The 16,222-nt window shown below is 54.5% G+C and overlaps 5 protein-coding genes across 5 annotated transcripts; 2 read left to right on the top strand and 3 right to left on the bottom strand.

Annotated features, from left to right (window-relative positions):
• Positions 1-1,505: 1,505 nt before the first annotated feature.
• Positions 1,506-5,849, bottom strand: CCM_01448 (SNF2-family ATP dependent chromatin remodeling factor snf21; the record flags this gene model as incomplete). The annotated part of the gene is made up of 2 exons (XM_006666604.1): positions 1,506-5,669; positions 5,757-5,849. 2 exons carry the CDS (start codon positions 5,847-5,849, stop codon positions 1,506-1,508), a joined length of 4,257 nt encoding a protein of 1,418 aa, XP_006666667.1.
• A 1,033-nt stretch (positions 5,850-6,882) lies between these two features.
• On the bottom strand, positions 6,883-8,598 carry CCM_01447 (WD repeat protein; the record flags this gene model as incomplete). Its single annotated transcript, XM_006666603.1, has 1 exon — positions 6,883-8,598. One exon carries the CDS (start codon positions 8,596-8,598, stop codon positions 6,883-6,885), a length of 1,716 nt encoding a protein of 571 aa, XP_006666666.1.
• A 297-nt stretch (positions 8,599-8,895) lies between these two features.
• Positions 8,896-9,907, top strand: CCM_01446 (SWR1-complex protein 5; the record flags this gene model as incomplete). The annotated part of the gene is made up of 2 exons (XM_006666602.1): positions 8,896-9,203; positions 9,256-9,907. 2 exons carry the CDS (start codon positions 8,896-8,898, stop codon positions 9,905-9,907), a joined length of 960 nt encoding a protein of 319 aa, XP_006666665.1.
• Positions 9,908-10,525: 618 nt separating this feature from the next.
• CCM_01445 (uncharacterized protein) lies at positions 10,526-11,526 on the top strand (the record flags this gene model as incomplete). Its single annotated transcript, XM_006666601.1, has 2 exons — positions 10,526-10,888; positions 10,969-11,526. 2 exons carry the CDS (start codon positions 10,526-10,528, stop codon positions 11,524-11,526), a joined length of 921 nt encoding a protein of 306 aa, XP_006666664.1.
• A 604-nt stretch (positions 11,527-12,130) lies between these two features.
• On the bottom strand, positions 12,131-14,244 carry CCM_01444 (transcription factor steA; the record flags this gene model as incomplete). Its single annotated transcript, XM_006666600.1, has 2 exons — positions 12,131-14,070; positions 14,124-14,244. The coding sequence occupies 2 exons, from the start codon at positions 14,242-14,244 to the stop codon at positions 12,131-12,133; spliced, it is 2,061 nt and encodes a 686-aa protein (XP_006666663.1).
• Between the last annotated feature and the right edge of the window lie 1,978 nt (positions 14,245-16,222).

The following is a 16,222-nucleotide window of genomic DNA, read 5'->3' as shown; positions in this document are numbered from 1 at the left end:
CGCCGCCCGCCGCCACCGCGCCGGCGGCCCCGGCCACCACGGCCATTTTGCCCCACGCCGACCAGCCTCCGCCGCCGCCCTGCTGCGGTTTCTGCTTCTGCGGCGCGCCGACGGCCCGCGACGACGACGCCTGGTTGGCCCCCCAGAGGCTCGCGCCCAGCCCGCTCAGCTGCGTCAGCGTCGCCGACGCCGCCTGGTAGTGGCCCTCGGCGCCGTGCGCCACGACGCCTGGCGAGATGCCGAGAAAGGGCGTGTCAAACGCCAGCACCCCCTGCACGTAGGGAAAGAGCAGGCTGCTAAAGTCGAGTGTCGACTCCGACTTCTTATCGATGCCGTCTTCGGAGTAGATGGGCTGCTCCGCCGCGATGCCCAGCACCGACTCGACGGCCATGATGCCCCCCATCGAATGCCCAACGAGCACCGTCCGCACCGACGGGTCAATGGTCGGCGACGGCGTGCCCGCCGCGACTTCCAGGTCAATGACTTTCTCCTCCAGCCTAGTCACAAAAGGAAAAAAATCACCCCCAAGGTTAATGTTGACTCGTTTTGGTCATTTGTCGCACAAGGAAAACTCACCATGTGCGGAAGCGCATTACGCACTCGCCTAGGTCGCCGCGCGTTTCATACTTGGGGTAGACCAGCACTTGGACGTTGATTTTCGGCAGCTCCTTGGCGATCATGTCCCGCAGGTGCTCTGTAAACCGATAATTGTCTCCGAATGTAAAGTTGCCGCCCTAGGTGGTGGGTGAGTTTCCGTTAGCATGCAACCGGCTCGCCGCCATCCCCAGCCTGTTAGCGAAGCTTGTCAAACACATACTCGGAAACCGTGGATGAAGCACAGCAGAAGCGTCTTTCTCGCCATTATACAGCGTGGCCTTGCTTCCGGCGGAGGCTAGTCTCACAAGTTGTTGCGCAAGCTGAAGTTGTAAACGCCAGGTTGCCGCAGTGGCTTAGCGGTTCCAGAGTCACATGTGCGAAGCTTCCACCGTCATCGGTTCCACAATCCACAATGGCTCGTAGAGTCTGTCTGGTATGTATTAACATCCCAACTTACAACATGGGCTTCACTCTTCATCACAAGCACAACACCAAAAATGACTTTAGAGCGTCTATTACAGTACAGCTGTCCCTTAATCTAAACAAAACCCGCAAAGGCAGCCCCGCAAACCCCGTTGGTATAGATCCGCGATTGCAAGGCCCCTCCCTGCATTTTACTCCCATCTGCAATTTCCCATTTCACAACCTCTCCTCGCCTCTGCTGCCTCGCACCCTGTAATACATTTATGCCTGTATCACGCACAAAAAAGTAACATCTTGACTCCCTAAACGCCGAAAACACGCATATGAACAAATGCAGTCGTGCGACGTTCCTGTCGACGTAGCCAAAATCCAGGTCATCCTCGCCAGTATTGCGCCGCCGAGGGAGACAAAATCCCTCCATTTTTCATTGGCTCGCATCCAGTAATACACCACGCAGTTTTTCCATCTCCTTTCCTCAATTGACATCACTCCTCGTCGCTCTGGGCTGCGGATCGCGCTCCATTGGCCTCTCGCGCGCCGCTCGTGATGATCTTGATACGAGTGCCGCTGGGCTGTGGTGTGCTCTCAGCAACCGATGGCGCAACAGAACTCGCTTTGCCGCCCTCTTCAAGTGCCTGTAGTCCAATGTTGGAATTTAATTGCTCTTGCAACTTTGCCGTGAAGAAGTCGTTCATTGTCTTGGCATCCTGGTACAGAATGCTACCGTCCTCATTGTACGTTTGGCAGTTGCGGATCATCAGGTCAAAATCCTTTTTCAAGTCACTCAGAGCATTATACTCTTCCTTCTTGATGCGCGTCTGGATCTGGTTCATGCAAATGGGGTTGGTGATGATGAGGTAGTAGTCGGCATAGTCGCGCTTAGGCGGCAGCTTGATGAAGGGTCCAATAATGAGGCGTTTGCCAGCGTCAGACTCGTCGTCCTCGGCAGGCGGTTCAATGTCGTCAACCTCGAGAGTCATCAAGGCGTCATACAGAGATCGTAGACTTCTTTGCAGGAGCTCACGTTGCTGAGGGTTCAGACGAGACTCGTTCGCGCCACCCTTGCTAGGCCGCCCTTGAGGGCCACGGCGTTTCTTAGTAGGCGGTTCATCATCCCCATCTTCGGCCTTGCGTTTCTCATTTTTGCTACCAGGCTTGCGGCCACGCTTCTTGGGGGTCTCGATCTCAATCTCTTCCGTGCTGGCGCGACTAGCAGTAGGTGAATCGTCCATACTGCCCGGGACCCCTGACTTTCTCTTCGTTTCACGCCTATCTTTGCGAGCTTGCTTGCGTTGTGCTGCTGCTTCTGGCGAATCTTCGTCATCGTCCACAGCCATCAGCCACTGCTCTTCGGTGAGACCGTCATCATACTTGACCTTAGTACGCTCGCGAGCACCACGTCCAAGAACAAGGTCCTCTGTCTCCTCGGGGACAGGGTTGTCCTCGTTGAGGTAAATGTCTGGCAACTCGTCGTCACCCATCAGTCTAGGCTTGCCCTTGGTGCCGCCGTATGGGGAAGTCCTTGCACGTTCCTCATCAAGCGCCTGGAACACGAGAATCTCCTCATCGCTTCGTGCCAACAGCATATTCAACTCGTCATCCTCCATCTCTTCATGCTCGCCAGACTCAGTCATCTCGGCCGTCTCCAACAAGGTTCGAAGCATGGCATCTCGGTCGGTTTCTGAAGACTTGTTATCGAAACGACCGGCCTGAATGACCTTGCCGTCCATATCCAACTTGAAACGAGCACGTTCCAGAATCTTTTCTTCAACAGAGTTGGAACTAATGAGACGCAGAATTCTGACTTCGTTCTTCTGACCGATACGATGAGCACGATCTTGGGCCTGCAAATCTTGATGAGGGTTCCAATCCGAGTCGTAGATAATGACAGTATCGGCTGTCTGCAGGTTCAGACCGAGACCACCGGCACGGGTGGAGAGCAGGAATATGAAATACTTGGAATCAGGTGCATTGAATTCGTGCAGCAGATCCGAACGCTCATCAGACTTGGTGGTACCGTCGAGACGGAGATACTCCATACGACGATAGCGGAGATAGTCTTCCATGATGTCCATAATGGCTGTCATCTGGAAGAACATGAGTACACGATGGCCAGTTGCCTGGTACTTGGGCAAGACTCGGTCAAGAAGCTCGAACTTGCCTGCCGTTCGCCACAGAATGTCGTTGCTAATGCTCATGGGATTCATAACATTCTCAACTTCGCCAAAAACAAAGGGATGGTTGCATAGCTTACGCAGCTGCATGATCATGTTGCTGAGGCCACGAGCACCGGCCTTGCCACCTTTGCCGTCACTAACAGCAATCTTGTTGTGGGTGACCATTTGTTTGTACAGCTTGGATTGAAGGGCCGAGAACTGGCATTTGATGACCTTTTCGGTCTTGTCAGGAAGATCTTTTTCGACATCCTTCTTGAGACGGCGCAGAAGGAATGGCCGCAGAACTTTGTGCAGGCGGCGAATGACCAAAATCTGTTCTTCTTCCGTAAGCTCGATCTTGTCTTGTCCTCCAGTATTAGCAAATGGTGTATTGAACCATTCATCGAACGTCGTAGCAGATTTGAAGATGTTGGGCAGAACAAAGTTGAGCATAGCCCAGAGTTCGGACAAGTTGTTCTGCAGCGGGGTACCAGTAAGGATAAGGCGGAATCGGGTGTTGTAGTATTGCTGAATAGTCGCGCTCAGCTTGGAGTTGCTGTTCTTCATACGATGACCTTCGTCAATGATCATGTGGAACCACTTGATCTTGCTAAGGATTGGTCTATCCTTGATGATGTATTCGTAAGTAGTCAGAAGCACCTGGAAACGACCTTGTCGGATCTTCTCCTGATGCTGTTTACGGGTATTGGGAGGACCCTTGTAGACGATGCGGTTGATGCTAGGCGCCCACTTCTCGAACTCGAGGTTCCAGTTGGTGAGAGTACTCAGGGGGACAATGACGAGATATGGTCCGGTCTGCTGTTTGCGCTCAATGAGGTATGTAATCAGACTGATAGTCTGGATAGTCTTTCCGAGACCCATCTCGTCTGCAAGAATACCATTCAAGTTGTTGTTGTACAGCGAAATCATCCATTGAAGACCCTTGACCTGGTACTCCTTGAGCTTGCCACCAACCAGCATATTGGCTTGCTCGGTAACTTCTTCACGAATTCTATGAGCAACAGCATAGTAGTCGATCTTCTTGCCACCAGTCTCTTCATCCTCCTCATCAGGCTCGGATTCGGATTCTTCGGCCGCAAACGTATCGAGGTCGTCGCCGTAACGCTCGGCAGCCTGCCTCTGCTGTGCCTTAACAGACGAGGCGAGTTGGTGCAAGAAACCGTCGGTCTGGCGGAGCAAATGGGTGATACGTGTATCTTTGGCCTGGTCGAGCAGTTTGAGATAGGCCTCTTCGTCGTTGGCTTTGAGCGCTTGTAGACGCTGCTTGGCGGTGCGTTCAACGCGCTTCTGCTCTTCCTTCTCAATGTTGAAATGTTGAGAGTACATGAGACGGCTGAGCTTGTGGAACTTGGCACGCTGGGAGTTGGCGGTCTCGTGAATTTCGGCGCGATGGTTATAGATAGCACGCAAGAAGTCGGTGTGCTTCTTCTTCTCGCGGTTTTCTCGGGCATCACGCTGCTGCTTCTCCAGCTTCTCGGTAATGCGAGCCTCGCGAACGTTCTGCTTCTTCATACGGCGGTAGTTCGAACGGTTTGTCGTCATTGCTAGATTGTCATAGTGCAGCATCTGACGGCCAACCTTTTCACGGAGAGCGCGCTGCTTAGAATACAGCGCGAGTTTCTTCATCTCAATGATGGCCCGTCTCTTAAGATCATCGTGGACCTCGAGGTTGTCATCAGTGGCATCAACGTGAGCAATGTTGGCAGGCATGTTTTTCAACTCTGCGTACCGTTGGCTCATGCGGTTGAATACGACAACCTCATTCTCATATCGCAGGTGCTCGGCATCAATGCCAGTGGGGAAGATACCGGGAATAAACCAGCGATTCTTGCGCTGCGTATGATCGAAATAGTTGATGGTAGGGCGAACCATGTTGGTGCCGTACGGGGACTTAATCGCCTTGTAAACATGCTGCTTGGGCAATTGGTTCGCTTCGTCCTGGACAGCAAGGTTACCTCCATTGGGAGCATCCTTGGTGTCAGTAGAAGGGCCTTTCGTTGGAGTAGACACTGGAGAATCGACCATGGTAGCCTGTCGGCGCAAGCGCTGGTTGAATATGGCCTGTTGAAGCTGCATAGAAACGCCTGCATTCTTGCCGAGAAGCTTGAACGCGTGGATTTGCTGCCTGAGGAGGGCAAGCTGCTGCTGACTGAAAAGGTTCGAGGTGCCTACAGCCGGTGACACACCAGCCGTCGGCGTAGACACTGAATTGTGCGCAGACGCGGCAGCAGCGCCTTGGGTATTAATAACGGGTTGTCCAGGCTGCGGTGTCCCTTGCTGAGAGCGCTGAGCCTGCGCACCATTGGGGGTACCATTCGGCATGCCTTGCATCTGCTGCTGTTGTTGTTGCATCATCTGCTGCTGGGTGCGACGCATGTTGTGTTGTTGTTGGAAGCTGGCAAGGAACTGGTGTGCTTTGATATATTCGGGGTCGGTGGCGGGAACACCCTGTTCCTTCATCTGCTTGAGTTTCTGCGAACATGGTCAGCTACGAGTCAATTAGGGGCGTGGTAGCATTCCGCGCAGTGGGTACGGCGAATAACGGGTTGGGAAGCATACCCGAAAGACTTCTTCGGCCTGCTGCTTTGTTGCGCCGGTAGGCATAGGCCCCCCTGGGTGTTGGACACCAGGAGGTGCTTGCACTGACGCCATGGTTGTGGGGAGAGCCAAGACGCGCGTTTGTTATGACCTGTAGCGGAAGCTGATAAATAGCACCTCTATATCCGCTGCATATCGAGATGGGCAGAGGTGTCGTGGTTCGTGTTGCCAAGGGCAGAGTCGCGAGGCCGGGTTGGGTGGGCGTCACGGTAACGAGCGGGCGCGGCAGCGGGCGAGAAAAAAACCAAGGGAAGGGCAAACTGCGCGTCGGCGCCAATGGCAATGCGCTGGGCGTGGCGATGAGGGAATTTATGCAGGTGAATGGCACGTTGCAGAGGATGCGTGGATGGGATGGTGAAGAGTTGGGCGCGACAGGGATACTGGAGCTCTAGCTTTTGATGCTGAGCTACCGCGCGTGGCGTGTCCGACGAAAACGTCGAGCAAAGGGGGATTGCAAGAGTAAGGGAAGGAAGAAAAGTGTGAAAAGCGCGATGCGGCGCGTCGGGGACGGTGCCACGAGTGCGGGCGGCGTGTAAATCGCGTGAAACACGACGGAGCCGAGATTTTTGAGATGGACGCCGATGGTTTGCGACGGACCTGGCGATTTTTTGGATGCGCGCGCTCGCTGGTTGATGATGGGGAGGTGGTGAAGACACAGGACACAGAGTTGGGGCGTGATGGCTGGTGCCCTCGCCCAGCCACTAGCCACAGTATTTTTCAGCACGGGCCCCTGCGCAGGTCGAATCCTGCTCGAGCCTGCGCCACGGTTTGCCGGAGCCGGGCGCGCTCAAGAAAAAAAATTATTAGCTAAGCTGGTGTATCTACTGGCACGTGATCCACTCTGGAAGGCGCGCCTGTACTGATGTACTTTGGTATTACCTGCCATCTAAGCCGATGATGTGCGTCGCCGTCTGTCAGCTGGAAGCCGCGACGGGCGTCGATACGCTGCGGTGGTGTGCATGATCATGTCACATCGCGTTGTTACACATACTTGGCGCTACATGGCAGATCGAGCTTCTCTGAAATGCGCCAGTCGGCAGGCCATGTCACCGCCACGGTTGAAATATACCTGATTGAAGCTTCCTTTTCATCTTTTGGTCCTCTTTTTATTCGGGCCATCATCCTCGTCATCGCTGATGTTCGCATACTGCGTCTCCGGCTGTGTCTTGCTCCAGGCCTTGGTAAACATCGGATCACTCTTTGCCTTGTCAGCATACTTTAGTAGAGCTTCGCGCGGGTCTTCGTAAAGCATTCGAGAAAGTGGGATGCTCTCTGCCACGTGCTTCTCGTCCGGCTGGCTGCGCTGAAAAGGCGTCTGCTGCGGGACGTGTGGACGGCGTCGGTCCTTTAAGCCGCCGCCAGTGCCGGTCTTCTTGGGCATCGCGCCTGGCGTAACAATAGAATCGCCAGACATGCCCATCGACTGGTCAGTAGTCAATGCTGAGTTGTCATCAATATGTCGCTTCTTCGGCGCCCGTGACATGACCTCCACTGCTCCTCTTGTCGACTTATCTGGGTTATACAGTACGCGCGTCTCCGCGTTCGCAGACCCTGTAACAATTTGGTTAATTTTGGGATGCCAATCCACAGTAATAAGAGGTGAGCCAGGTGTAACGGGCGTAACATATTCGGGTCGAAGGTTCCCTGGGTTCAGAATGTGCAAGTGTCCTGTTGCGGAGCCTGTGATGATGCTGGTAGAGTTGGGCGCGTAGCGAATGTTGCTTGTTGGATGGGTATTCGAGGTAGATGGATGAGACACTGTTACCAGAGGCTTGGTGAATTTTCTAGTATCCCATAATTTGATCAAATCGTCTCCTCCTCGCGTGACAACCATGCGTCCATCACCAGAGATATCGATGCCGCTGGTCCACGTCTGTGGTTTGTGCGCTTCCAGAATTTGTCCAGCAGGTCTTGAAAATGGCCCGTTGCCGCCGTACATTACCAGGGTTCCGTCCAAGGCAGCTCCAATGATGACATTGTTGCCTCCTTGTGCCGGCGTTCCCCATGCAACGGCCGTCATCTTCGACCGGCCGGCCGAGCCCGCCGCCTTCGATTTGAATACGATGACTTCCTTCTGGGATCGCTTGTTGGTAAGATCCCAAATTCGTAGGGTACTGTCTGTACCGGCTGTGATGAATTGATTCTTGTCCGTAGGGTGCCAAGTACCGCCCGTGATTTCCGAAATGTGACCTTTGGTGTTGTGCATATCTCGAAGATACATGTCTCCCTTGATGAATGTTGTCAGAACATCGCCATCGCGAGACAATAATTTGGCCTGTGGGTGCGCAGAAATGCAAAGTAAAACACTGCCAGCTTGTGGGTTGAATTCGACATGGTGAATCGGATGCTGTTCTGCATTTTCGGAGGCTTTTGCTTCAAACGGGTCTGTCGCTCGAAAAGCACGGATTGTTGTGGGTGTCATGGAGGAAAAGTCGTGGAGCTTCACTGTACAGTCGGTCGAGCCCGTCGCAAGTCGGCCGCCAGATGGGTCGAGAGATACGGTGGTAACAGCGCGGCTGGCTGTTGGAATGACCATTTCGTGGGAGACTGGGTATTCATCGCCATCGTCTGAATCATTTTCGCTGTCGCTGTCGTTGTCATCTGAGCTAGAATCGCCGCCCCTTTTTGCCTGCTGTTGCAATATTGAGGTATTCCCGTCCACTACCCTGCGACTCTTGTCGATTTGGGCCGCAGTGTTCGTCGTTTTATCCTTTTTTCCGAAAGCCGTTGGCAGAAATGCCCGCATGGGATTGTCTGCTGCCAATTCCGGGACTTCGACCTCGAAATCATCGTCGCTGGACATCGTGAAGGCGGCGACTTGTCCCGTGGCGAGGAAAAGTTGAGCGGGTATTTGTAAAGGAGAGAGAAGAAAGGGAAGCTACCCGTGGGGAAGAAATTGTGAGAAAGAGAAAGTGGCCGGATGTGTCGTGCTACTGACCTAGATCAGGCACCTTATTAGGGTGGAACCCGGGAACAGGTACCTGAGCTGGAGGCTGGAGTGCAACCAAAACCTCACAACTTGTGCACGACACGCGACCAAACAGTATATTGTAACCTTGCGCCAGAAAACATACGTGTGGAAACACTTGTTCCACTCAGAATGGCTACCGATGCCCTCACGGACGAGGATGAGCAGTATGATTCGACCAACGACTCGGACTTTGCGCCTGGTGTCGAGCCCGATATAGTTTCCGATGACGACACGGGCGATGAAGGGCGCAAAAGAAAGATATCAGACAAGGAGACTCCCAATTCTGGCGACACGGCTGAGGATGATGTTGTCTACGAGAACTCGGGCGATGAAGCCATCATCACCAAGGGCAAAAAGAAGCTGAAAAAGGCCAAGGACGCCGATGACGAAGGCGGTGACGGCGGATTGATCAAGACAAGGGCGCAGCGAGCAGCTGAGTAAGGACTTGCCTAAATTCCATGAAGGATACCGGCTTAAACATGACCACAGGAAAGAAGAGCGACGATATGCCACAAACACTGGTCCGGTGACAGTCGATGTCGATGCCATTTGGAAGCGAATGCTTTCCGGCCAGCCCATTGTCGCAGAAACGACCAAGGAATCCAACGACAGCGCGACAAAAGCAGTCGAACCCAAAAAGAAACTCGAAACGCAACCCGTCGACCCGGCCGACACGATCAAAATCAAGCGCACCTACAACTTTGCCGGCAAGGTCCACACCGAAGAGAAGACGGTAGCGCGCGACTCGGCCGAGGCCAAGCTGTACCTCGCCTCCGAGGAAGGCCAGGCTACTTCAGCCACGGCCGACGGCTCGCCGCCGAAGCGCGCGACGCGCAAGGCCTTTCGCTCGGCGTTTGAGCCACTCGTCGTCGGCGTCGGCGACGCGCGCCGCCTCGACCTCAACCTGGGCTTGACGGCACGGGCGCAGGCGGCGCGGGAGCTGCAGGCCAAGAAGCTCACGACGGTCGAAAAGAGCCGCATGGACTGGGCCGGCTACGTGGACAAGGAGGGCATCCAGGACGAGCTGGCGCTGGCGGGCCGCTCCAAGGACTCGTACGCGGGGCGGCAGGACTTTTTGGCGCGCAGCCAGGCGATCCGCGACGAGGACTCGCGGCGAGCGCGCATGGCCGGGCGGACGTGAATGGGGGCTATTTGGAGGCGCTCTTTTCAGAGCATCTCGTCAGCATCACTTCCTCCTACGGTCAGGTATGGGCCGTGTCGCCCGTGAGATACCGTTTGCAGTACCGCAGCCATGCCGAATGCCGCAGCTGGCAGAAGCGCGCGGAAAGTACTCAAAGGGCCGACACATCCAGTGTTTGAGCGCCATTATTGCGCTCCGCTGAGTTCTCGCTGCACTTGAGAACTCTCATACTCGCCGAATAGAGAGCAGGCATCGCCGTGAAAACAAGGGCATCCCGTGTAGCAGCTACCAGCCCACCATCCCTATATTACAAAAGCCAGGTAATGTGGAAATGAACACAATTGGCAATGCATTAAATTAGGCAATTAGAAATTATAACCCCGAAATTGATGATTACAATCGAACTATAGCATTAATGATATTTAAGTAGACAGATAGACCTCTTGGTGGGGTTGTCAATAGTGTCAACGGCCAACGTTATCGATAGAGCGCCCAGAAAAAAAAAAGGTTTCCGCTTGTCGCAACAACAAGCAAGCAACAAATCGCAACAACCTACCTGTTCTCCTTGTCCCACACCCATACCTACAATCTCTATAACCCGCCGACCTCTTCTCCGCCATGCCCACTCTCGGCAAGCGCAAATCACGGGGCGACGCAGAAGCGCCCGCGAGCGGCGTCTCGGAGCTCGACGCCGAGGCCATCTTCCGGCGCCACTTTGAGGCCCAGTTTGAGCCGCTCGACGAGGCGGCGGCGCAGCGCGAGCAGGACGACGACGACGCGGTCGACTCGGACTTCAACGCCGACGAGGTGGAAGAGGAGCAGGATAGTGACGGCGACGAATGGGGGGGCTTCTCTGGAGGGGAGGAAGACGCTGATGACGACGAGGAAGAGGACGCGCCGGCTGTCCAGGTCATAGACCATTCGAAACCACAAGTCTCCAAAGAGCCCAAGATGAGCAAAAAGGAACTCAAAGCATTCATGGTATTTATTACCCCCCCTCGAAAAACCCTCGCTCCCCAGCCTCCAATCTTCTAACCTCTTTTTTTTTTCCGTCGTTGCAGTCCTCCAAAGTCATCGACCACACCGCGCCAGCAACCACCAGCACCGCGCCTCCCTCGTCCAAGGCCAGCAAGGCCATGCCTGAGGACGCGCCGTCTCTGCTGGCGCAAGATTTCGAGCTGCGGCGGCTCCTCGCCGAGTCGCACCTCTTCACGCCCGCGGCCCACCACAGCAGCAGCAACAACGGCTCGCAGGAGGGTGAGGCGTTCGCCGCCGGCCGCACGCGGCTAAAGGCGACGGACCTGCGGCTGCAGGCGCTCGGGTCCAAGACGTCGCTGCTCACGCAGGTCAAGATGCCCATGAATATGCGCAAGGGCATCGTCGCCGCGCGCGAGGCCCGCGAGGACAAGCGCCGCCGCGAGGCCAAGGAGAATGGCATCATCTTGGAGAGGAGCAGCGCCCAGCGAGGCGGCAAGAAGACTGGGAGGGTCAGGAAGGAGAGGGGCGTGCATGGGCCGGGCATTGGACGGATGAGGGGCTCCGAGCTGCGTATTAGTGAAGGCGACGTGAGGAAGATTGAGGGCAGTAGAGATACGTTTGGCAGACGAGGGCGGCGGTAGACGGAGAGAGGCAAGACGGAGTGCAGAGGTTGGGTAAGATTTGGTTCAACGCATATTATACAGCAGGCGCAAGGGTTGTCTCGTTTTACAGACTGGGACAAACATCATCATTATCACATTGAGTGCTTCACGAGGCAAGTAAAAGTAGTTACAATATTTTTTTACATTTTTCAATTATAGCCGTGCAAGGCATCCTGTAGCAAAAGAGCCGTCCCCAAAGACCCTCCTCGCTTGAAAATAAATTGAAGAGCAGACAAAACATATATGTACAATGCGCCTTAATGGTCTTGCTGCGACCAACATCCAAATGCGCCTCTCCCTCCATCGAGGGCATACTATACAGATGGTAGTTGTTTCCCAGGCAAGGTCTCGTCTATTCAGCCGCCGACATGTTCCAATTTCTCAAAAAAGGAAGAAAAGAAGAATTCATTTGAACATGAAAAAAAACCAGCGCAGATTGAAGCATAATAAATAGAAAATAAAATAAGATAAGGAAAATGTGCAAATGGCGTGGAAGCGAGCGGACGAAGGTGAGTCGTTACTTCATAGCTGCTTGAAAAGATGAAAATGGAACGGATTCAACTGAAAAGACAGCGAGAGCGTATTAAATAATTGATGGCTGGCTGATTGTCATAGGCAGCCTCAAGGCGTCTAGGCTGTTGCTGTACTGCGTATTGGACATGGAAGGACGAGCCATGCCGTTTTGGTTGATCTCACCATTCAGGGAACCGGTGATGTAAGCCATCTCTGATGAGGGAGAAGCCTCTTCAAGGGAGCCCAAGGGCTCCTCGCCGGAGTATTCCTCTTCCTCTTCCGCAGAAAGGTTGAGAGAGCCCTCGGCGCCATCTTCGCGGCTGTGCGTGCGCTTGTGCTGCGCCAGATTGTCTGAGCGGGAAAAGGCTTTGTTGCACTGGGGGCAGACATAGGGCTTTTCCTGTGTGTGTGTACGAACATGGCGCTTGAGGTGTTCTAAACGCTTGAAGAGGCGACCGCAGGTGGGAATTGGGCAAGAGTGCGACTTGTGGGGGTACGGCCCAAGCTCCATGACAGTGGCAGAGCGAGCGCGACGAATGACACCAGCGGGGTTGGAGAGGGCTCTGCGATGCTCGTGGAAAGAACCGTTGCCAGACATGTCATCACTTCCAAAGCTTTGCTGAAGAGCAAGAGGGTTGAGGCCTGAGTGGGACTCGACGTTCGAGAGTGGGGTGCCATGTCTCGACATGTCGTCATGAGGCTTTGACTTGTGCATGGACATACCGTTGCTAAACGAAAGACCGGGGGGGGAGTGATCATCGGACTCGTCGCCTTCGGCAACGGGGCCCACGGAGACGGAGACGGATCGACGAAGGTCAGAAGGTCTGTGAGGGACATTGGGGTTTGACGAAGGAGGGGCGGCAATAGCTGACATGCCGGGAGGAATGGAAGAGCGGCGCCGTCTTTGCTTGTACGTGGGTGAGCCTTCAATGACTGAGTAAACATTGTTGCTCCCGTAGGGGCGGTTGTACTGGTGGCCAGCCATGGTCGAAGGAGGGAGCTGGACCATGCCGTTCATACCGTTCATGCCAGAGAGGTGATGGTCAGACATGGAGGGGTAGAGGCCAGTCTCTTCGTTGGCGATATAAGCAGGTTCGGCAGAGACTCCAAGAGCCTGCTGGGGAGGGGTGATGGGCTCAAAAGACAGTCCACGGTTGCCGTAGTCGTCATACTGGGAAGAGACAAAAGAGGGAGCAGGCGAGTACTCGAGGCCATAGGCCGGCATGGAAGCGTGACGCTGGTGACCATGGACGGGAATACCGTTCTGATTGTACTGGACTCGAGTAAAGTCGGGCTCGCGCTTGACAGCAGCGACCTGGGGAGGAGGAACGGGGGCCATGCTGACAGTGTCGTAGGCGCCCATTGGGTCCATGGTATCGGGCATGTGGCCCATGGTCTGGGGCATCATGTTGGGAGGAGGCATAGCCTCCATGGCCTTGATGATGGGGGAAGCCGACTGGGTTTGGGGAAACGAAGAGTGCTGGGCGTTGAAAGACGAGGAGTTGACTTGCTGAGTCTTGGTCAACTGCTCGTAGAGAGACTGGGACGAGTCGTACTGGAAAGACAAGGCAGGCTCGCTAACAGCGACAGTGGTAGCTTCTTGGCCCATCTTTTCTCTCTTAAGATCGCGCTCGAGAGCATCGAGGAACAGGCGATCGTGAGGGACGCTATACCAGTAAAAGACTTTTTGCTTCTTTTGGGTGCGGATACAGTTGTTCTTGTAGAGAAAGTCGAGAAACTGGCTCTTGGGCTCTTCAAGGGAGGCGTCGGTGCCGGACTTGAGGTTTCGCAGGTCAGAAAAGATGCCCTCTTCGAACTTTTTGGAGTTCTTTACGGGACGGCCAAAAGCCTGGAATCTGAAGGACAGGCAGCGAACAATGTCGGTACCCGAGATGTGAAAGAGAGTGTTCCAGAGGACACAAGAGACGTATTCGCCGGTAGGGAGCAGAAAGCGGCGAATATACTGGTCTTGTTGCCAGTCGACGGGGGCAGAGATGAGGAAGTATTTGACTAGAGTACATGTCAGCGGTGAGGAGACTGGTGTTGGGTGTGGCCGAACATACGGTTGTCAACCTGCTGGAGGGCGACTTGCGCATCGTGGGGAAGCGCCTGCTGAGCCTCCGTGCTCAGCATGAAGGTCTCGGGTTTTTGAGGCGCGGCCATTGCGGGGTGTTGTGAGTACATTTCGGCGCAAGGAATCCGGGTGGAGTGTGTTGTGGCCGTTGCGCCGGGGCCGAACACGAGGCGAAGAGGGTGCGAGGGGTGCGAAAAACGATTGAAATTGGCGTCGCAATCTTGACAATCGGTTCGAGTAGGAAAAATCTAGTGTTTTCGAGAAAATGGCGGACACAGTCCAGTTCTTGATGGCGTTGGCGGTTAAGCGCGCGAGGGTTGGGCTGCAAAGGGGGCTCTTCCGGAGGCGAAATGATTTGGCATAGGCGTAAATGCAAAAAGGGTGTGAGTTTCGAGACCAGCCCGAAAAAAAAAAGAGTGATGCAGAGCGAGATGCAGCAAGCAACACAAGCAAGAGCCCAACAACTGCTTCAAGCAAACTGTTGGGAGGCGGCCGGGTGGTGATTCCGTGAGCGGCGAGTTAGGGGGCAACGGCGCGCGCAACGGCGGAATCGATAGAAGGCAGAACCGGGTGGCTGAGTGAAGCGTGAAATAGAAGTCGAGGTGAAACGAATTGGAAAAAGGGACTGAAGCGGTCAACCAGGCCGAAAAATCGTCTGTGGCGCGACGGTTGGAGAGCCGTTGAAAAAAAACGTAGTCTAGTTGGTATCGAACGGAACTAGAAACAGGCGGGCGAGGAGAGGACGACGTTAGTAGTAAAAAAAGGCCGAGGATGGCAGGCGACAGAGACAGGGAATAAGAAAGAAGAAGAAGTAAAAGAAGGGGGACAACCGGGCCCTGAGGTGAAGATGCGAAGAGAAGATGCGAGAGCAACAAACGAGGCCCGTGAAGAAACAAGATGGAGGAACAAGAGCAAGAGGGGGGTGGGGGGGAGGGAGGTGAGATATAGGCGAAAGGAAGGGAGAAGGAAGGGAAGGGCAAGGCGGGTACAGCAGTAGCCAGCGGTAGCGGTATTACTGGAACCCAACGATGCCGTGCGTTCTCACTGACTGGTGCCAAACTGCCCACCGAGCAAAATACATTACTTATTAAAAAAAAAAGCCAGAGCGGGTGCCAGTGGGCAGACGCCAGACAGCCAGGAGATTGCGCCGCCCAGTCCGAGCCAGGGGGCGTGCAGGCCCACGGTCCAGGATCCAGGGGGGGGGGACGAGAGGGGGGGCGGTGTTGAGTGGAAAAACGAAGAGGAGTAAATATAAAAATAAAATGGGCAAAAGAAGAACGAAGAAAAACACCAAGCAACACACACACACACACACACACATACACCAGTCAGTCACTGTCGCCCACGGCGCGCAGCACAAGTGGTCCATCGCTAGCCGCCGGGGGGGCTCCTAACAGCGCCCACTCAACTTGCTACCAACACTTGCTGGCCAGTCGAAGCGCCGGACCTCTGATGCCAGCCGTCACTTGCATATTGACGGGGGGTGATTTTGCTCTTTTCCTGTAGATTTGATGGTCTCTTTTCTGTCGGGTCCCGCCCCAACTCTGCCTCTCTTCCCCGGCATTACCATCCTATGCAATGGTGGCGCGCGTCGACGATGCTTCTTTTCCCGTTGAACCAACTAACACCACAACAACCAACCAACCAACTACTTATTTACCTACTAGTTAACCTTGGAGAACAAACCCGCCTTTGCCGGCCACTAGACCGCTCAACGGCAAGCAAACCCACCACAAGGCGGGTAAAAAACAGGGCAACAAGCAGACAAGAACAACAATAGAAGAATGGAGCACAAGAGACTCACCTCTCTTTCAAACTTCTTCTTTTCCTCAAACGTCGTCCAGCATAAGCACCTGACTCTTGCCATTCCGGAGGTCCTTTGTCGGCGGGCCCCGGCTATTCCTCTTGGCTATCCGGATAACTAACTAGCAAAGGACAAGAAGGTTGTAACTAGCAACGGGGACAACAACTCAAGGCTATCAAGAACTGTGCACGTGGGCACGATGCCGCTTGGCTTTTCTTCTCTTGGCACAATGATGAACAAGTCGATTGCAGCGAGTCAACCGACTCTGCGCTTCTCTTCTTGAA

The sequence above is a fragment of the Cordyceps militaris genome (genome assembly GCF_000225605.1).
Source record: "Cordyceps militaris CM01 unplaced genomic scaffold CCM_S00001, whole genome shotgun sequence".
In the NCBI taxonomy this organism is placed as follows: Eukaryota; Fungi; Ascomycota; class Sordariomycetes; order Hypocreales; family Cordycipitaceae; genus Cordyceps; species Cordyceps militaris.
Note: the sequence above shows the minus strand (reverse complement) of the source record. Positions and strands in the feature narration are given on the sequence as shown.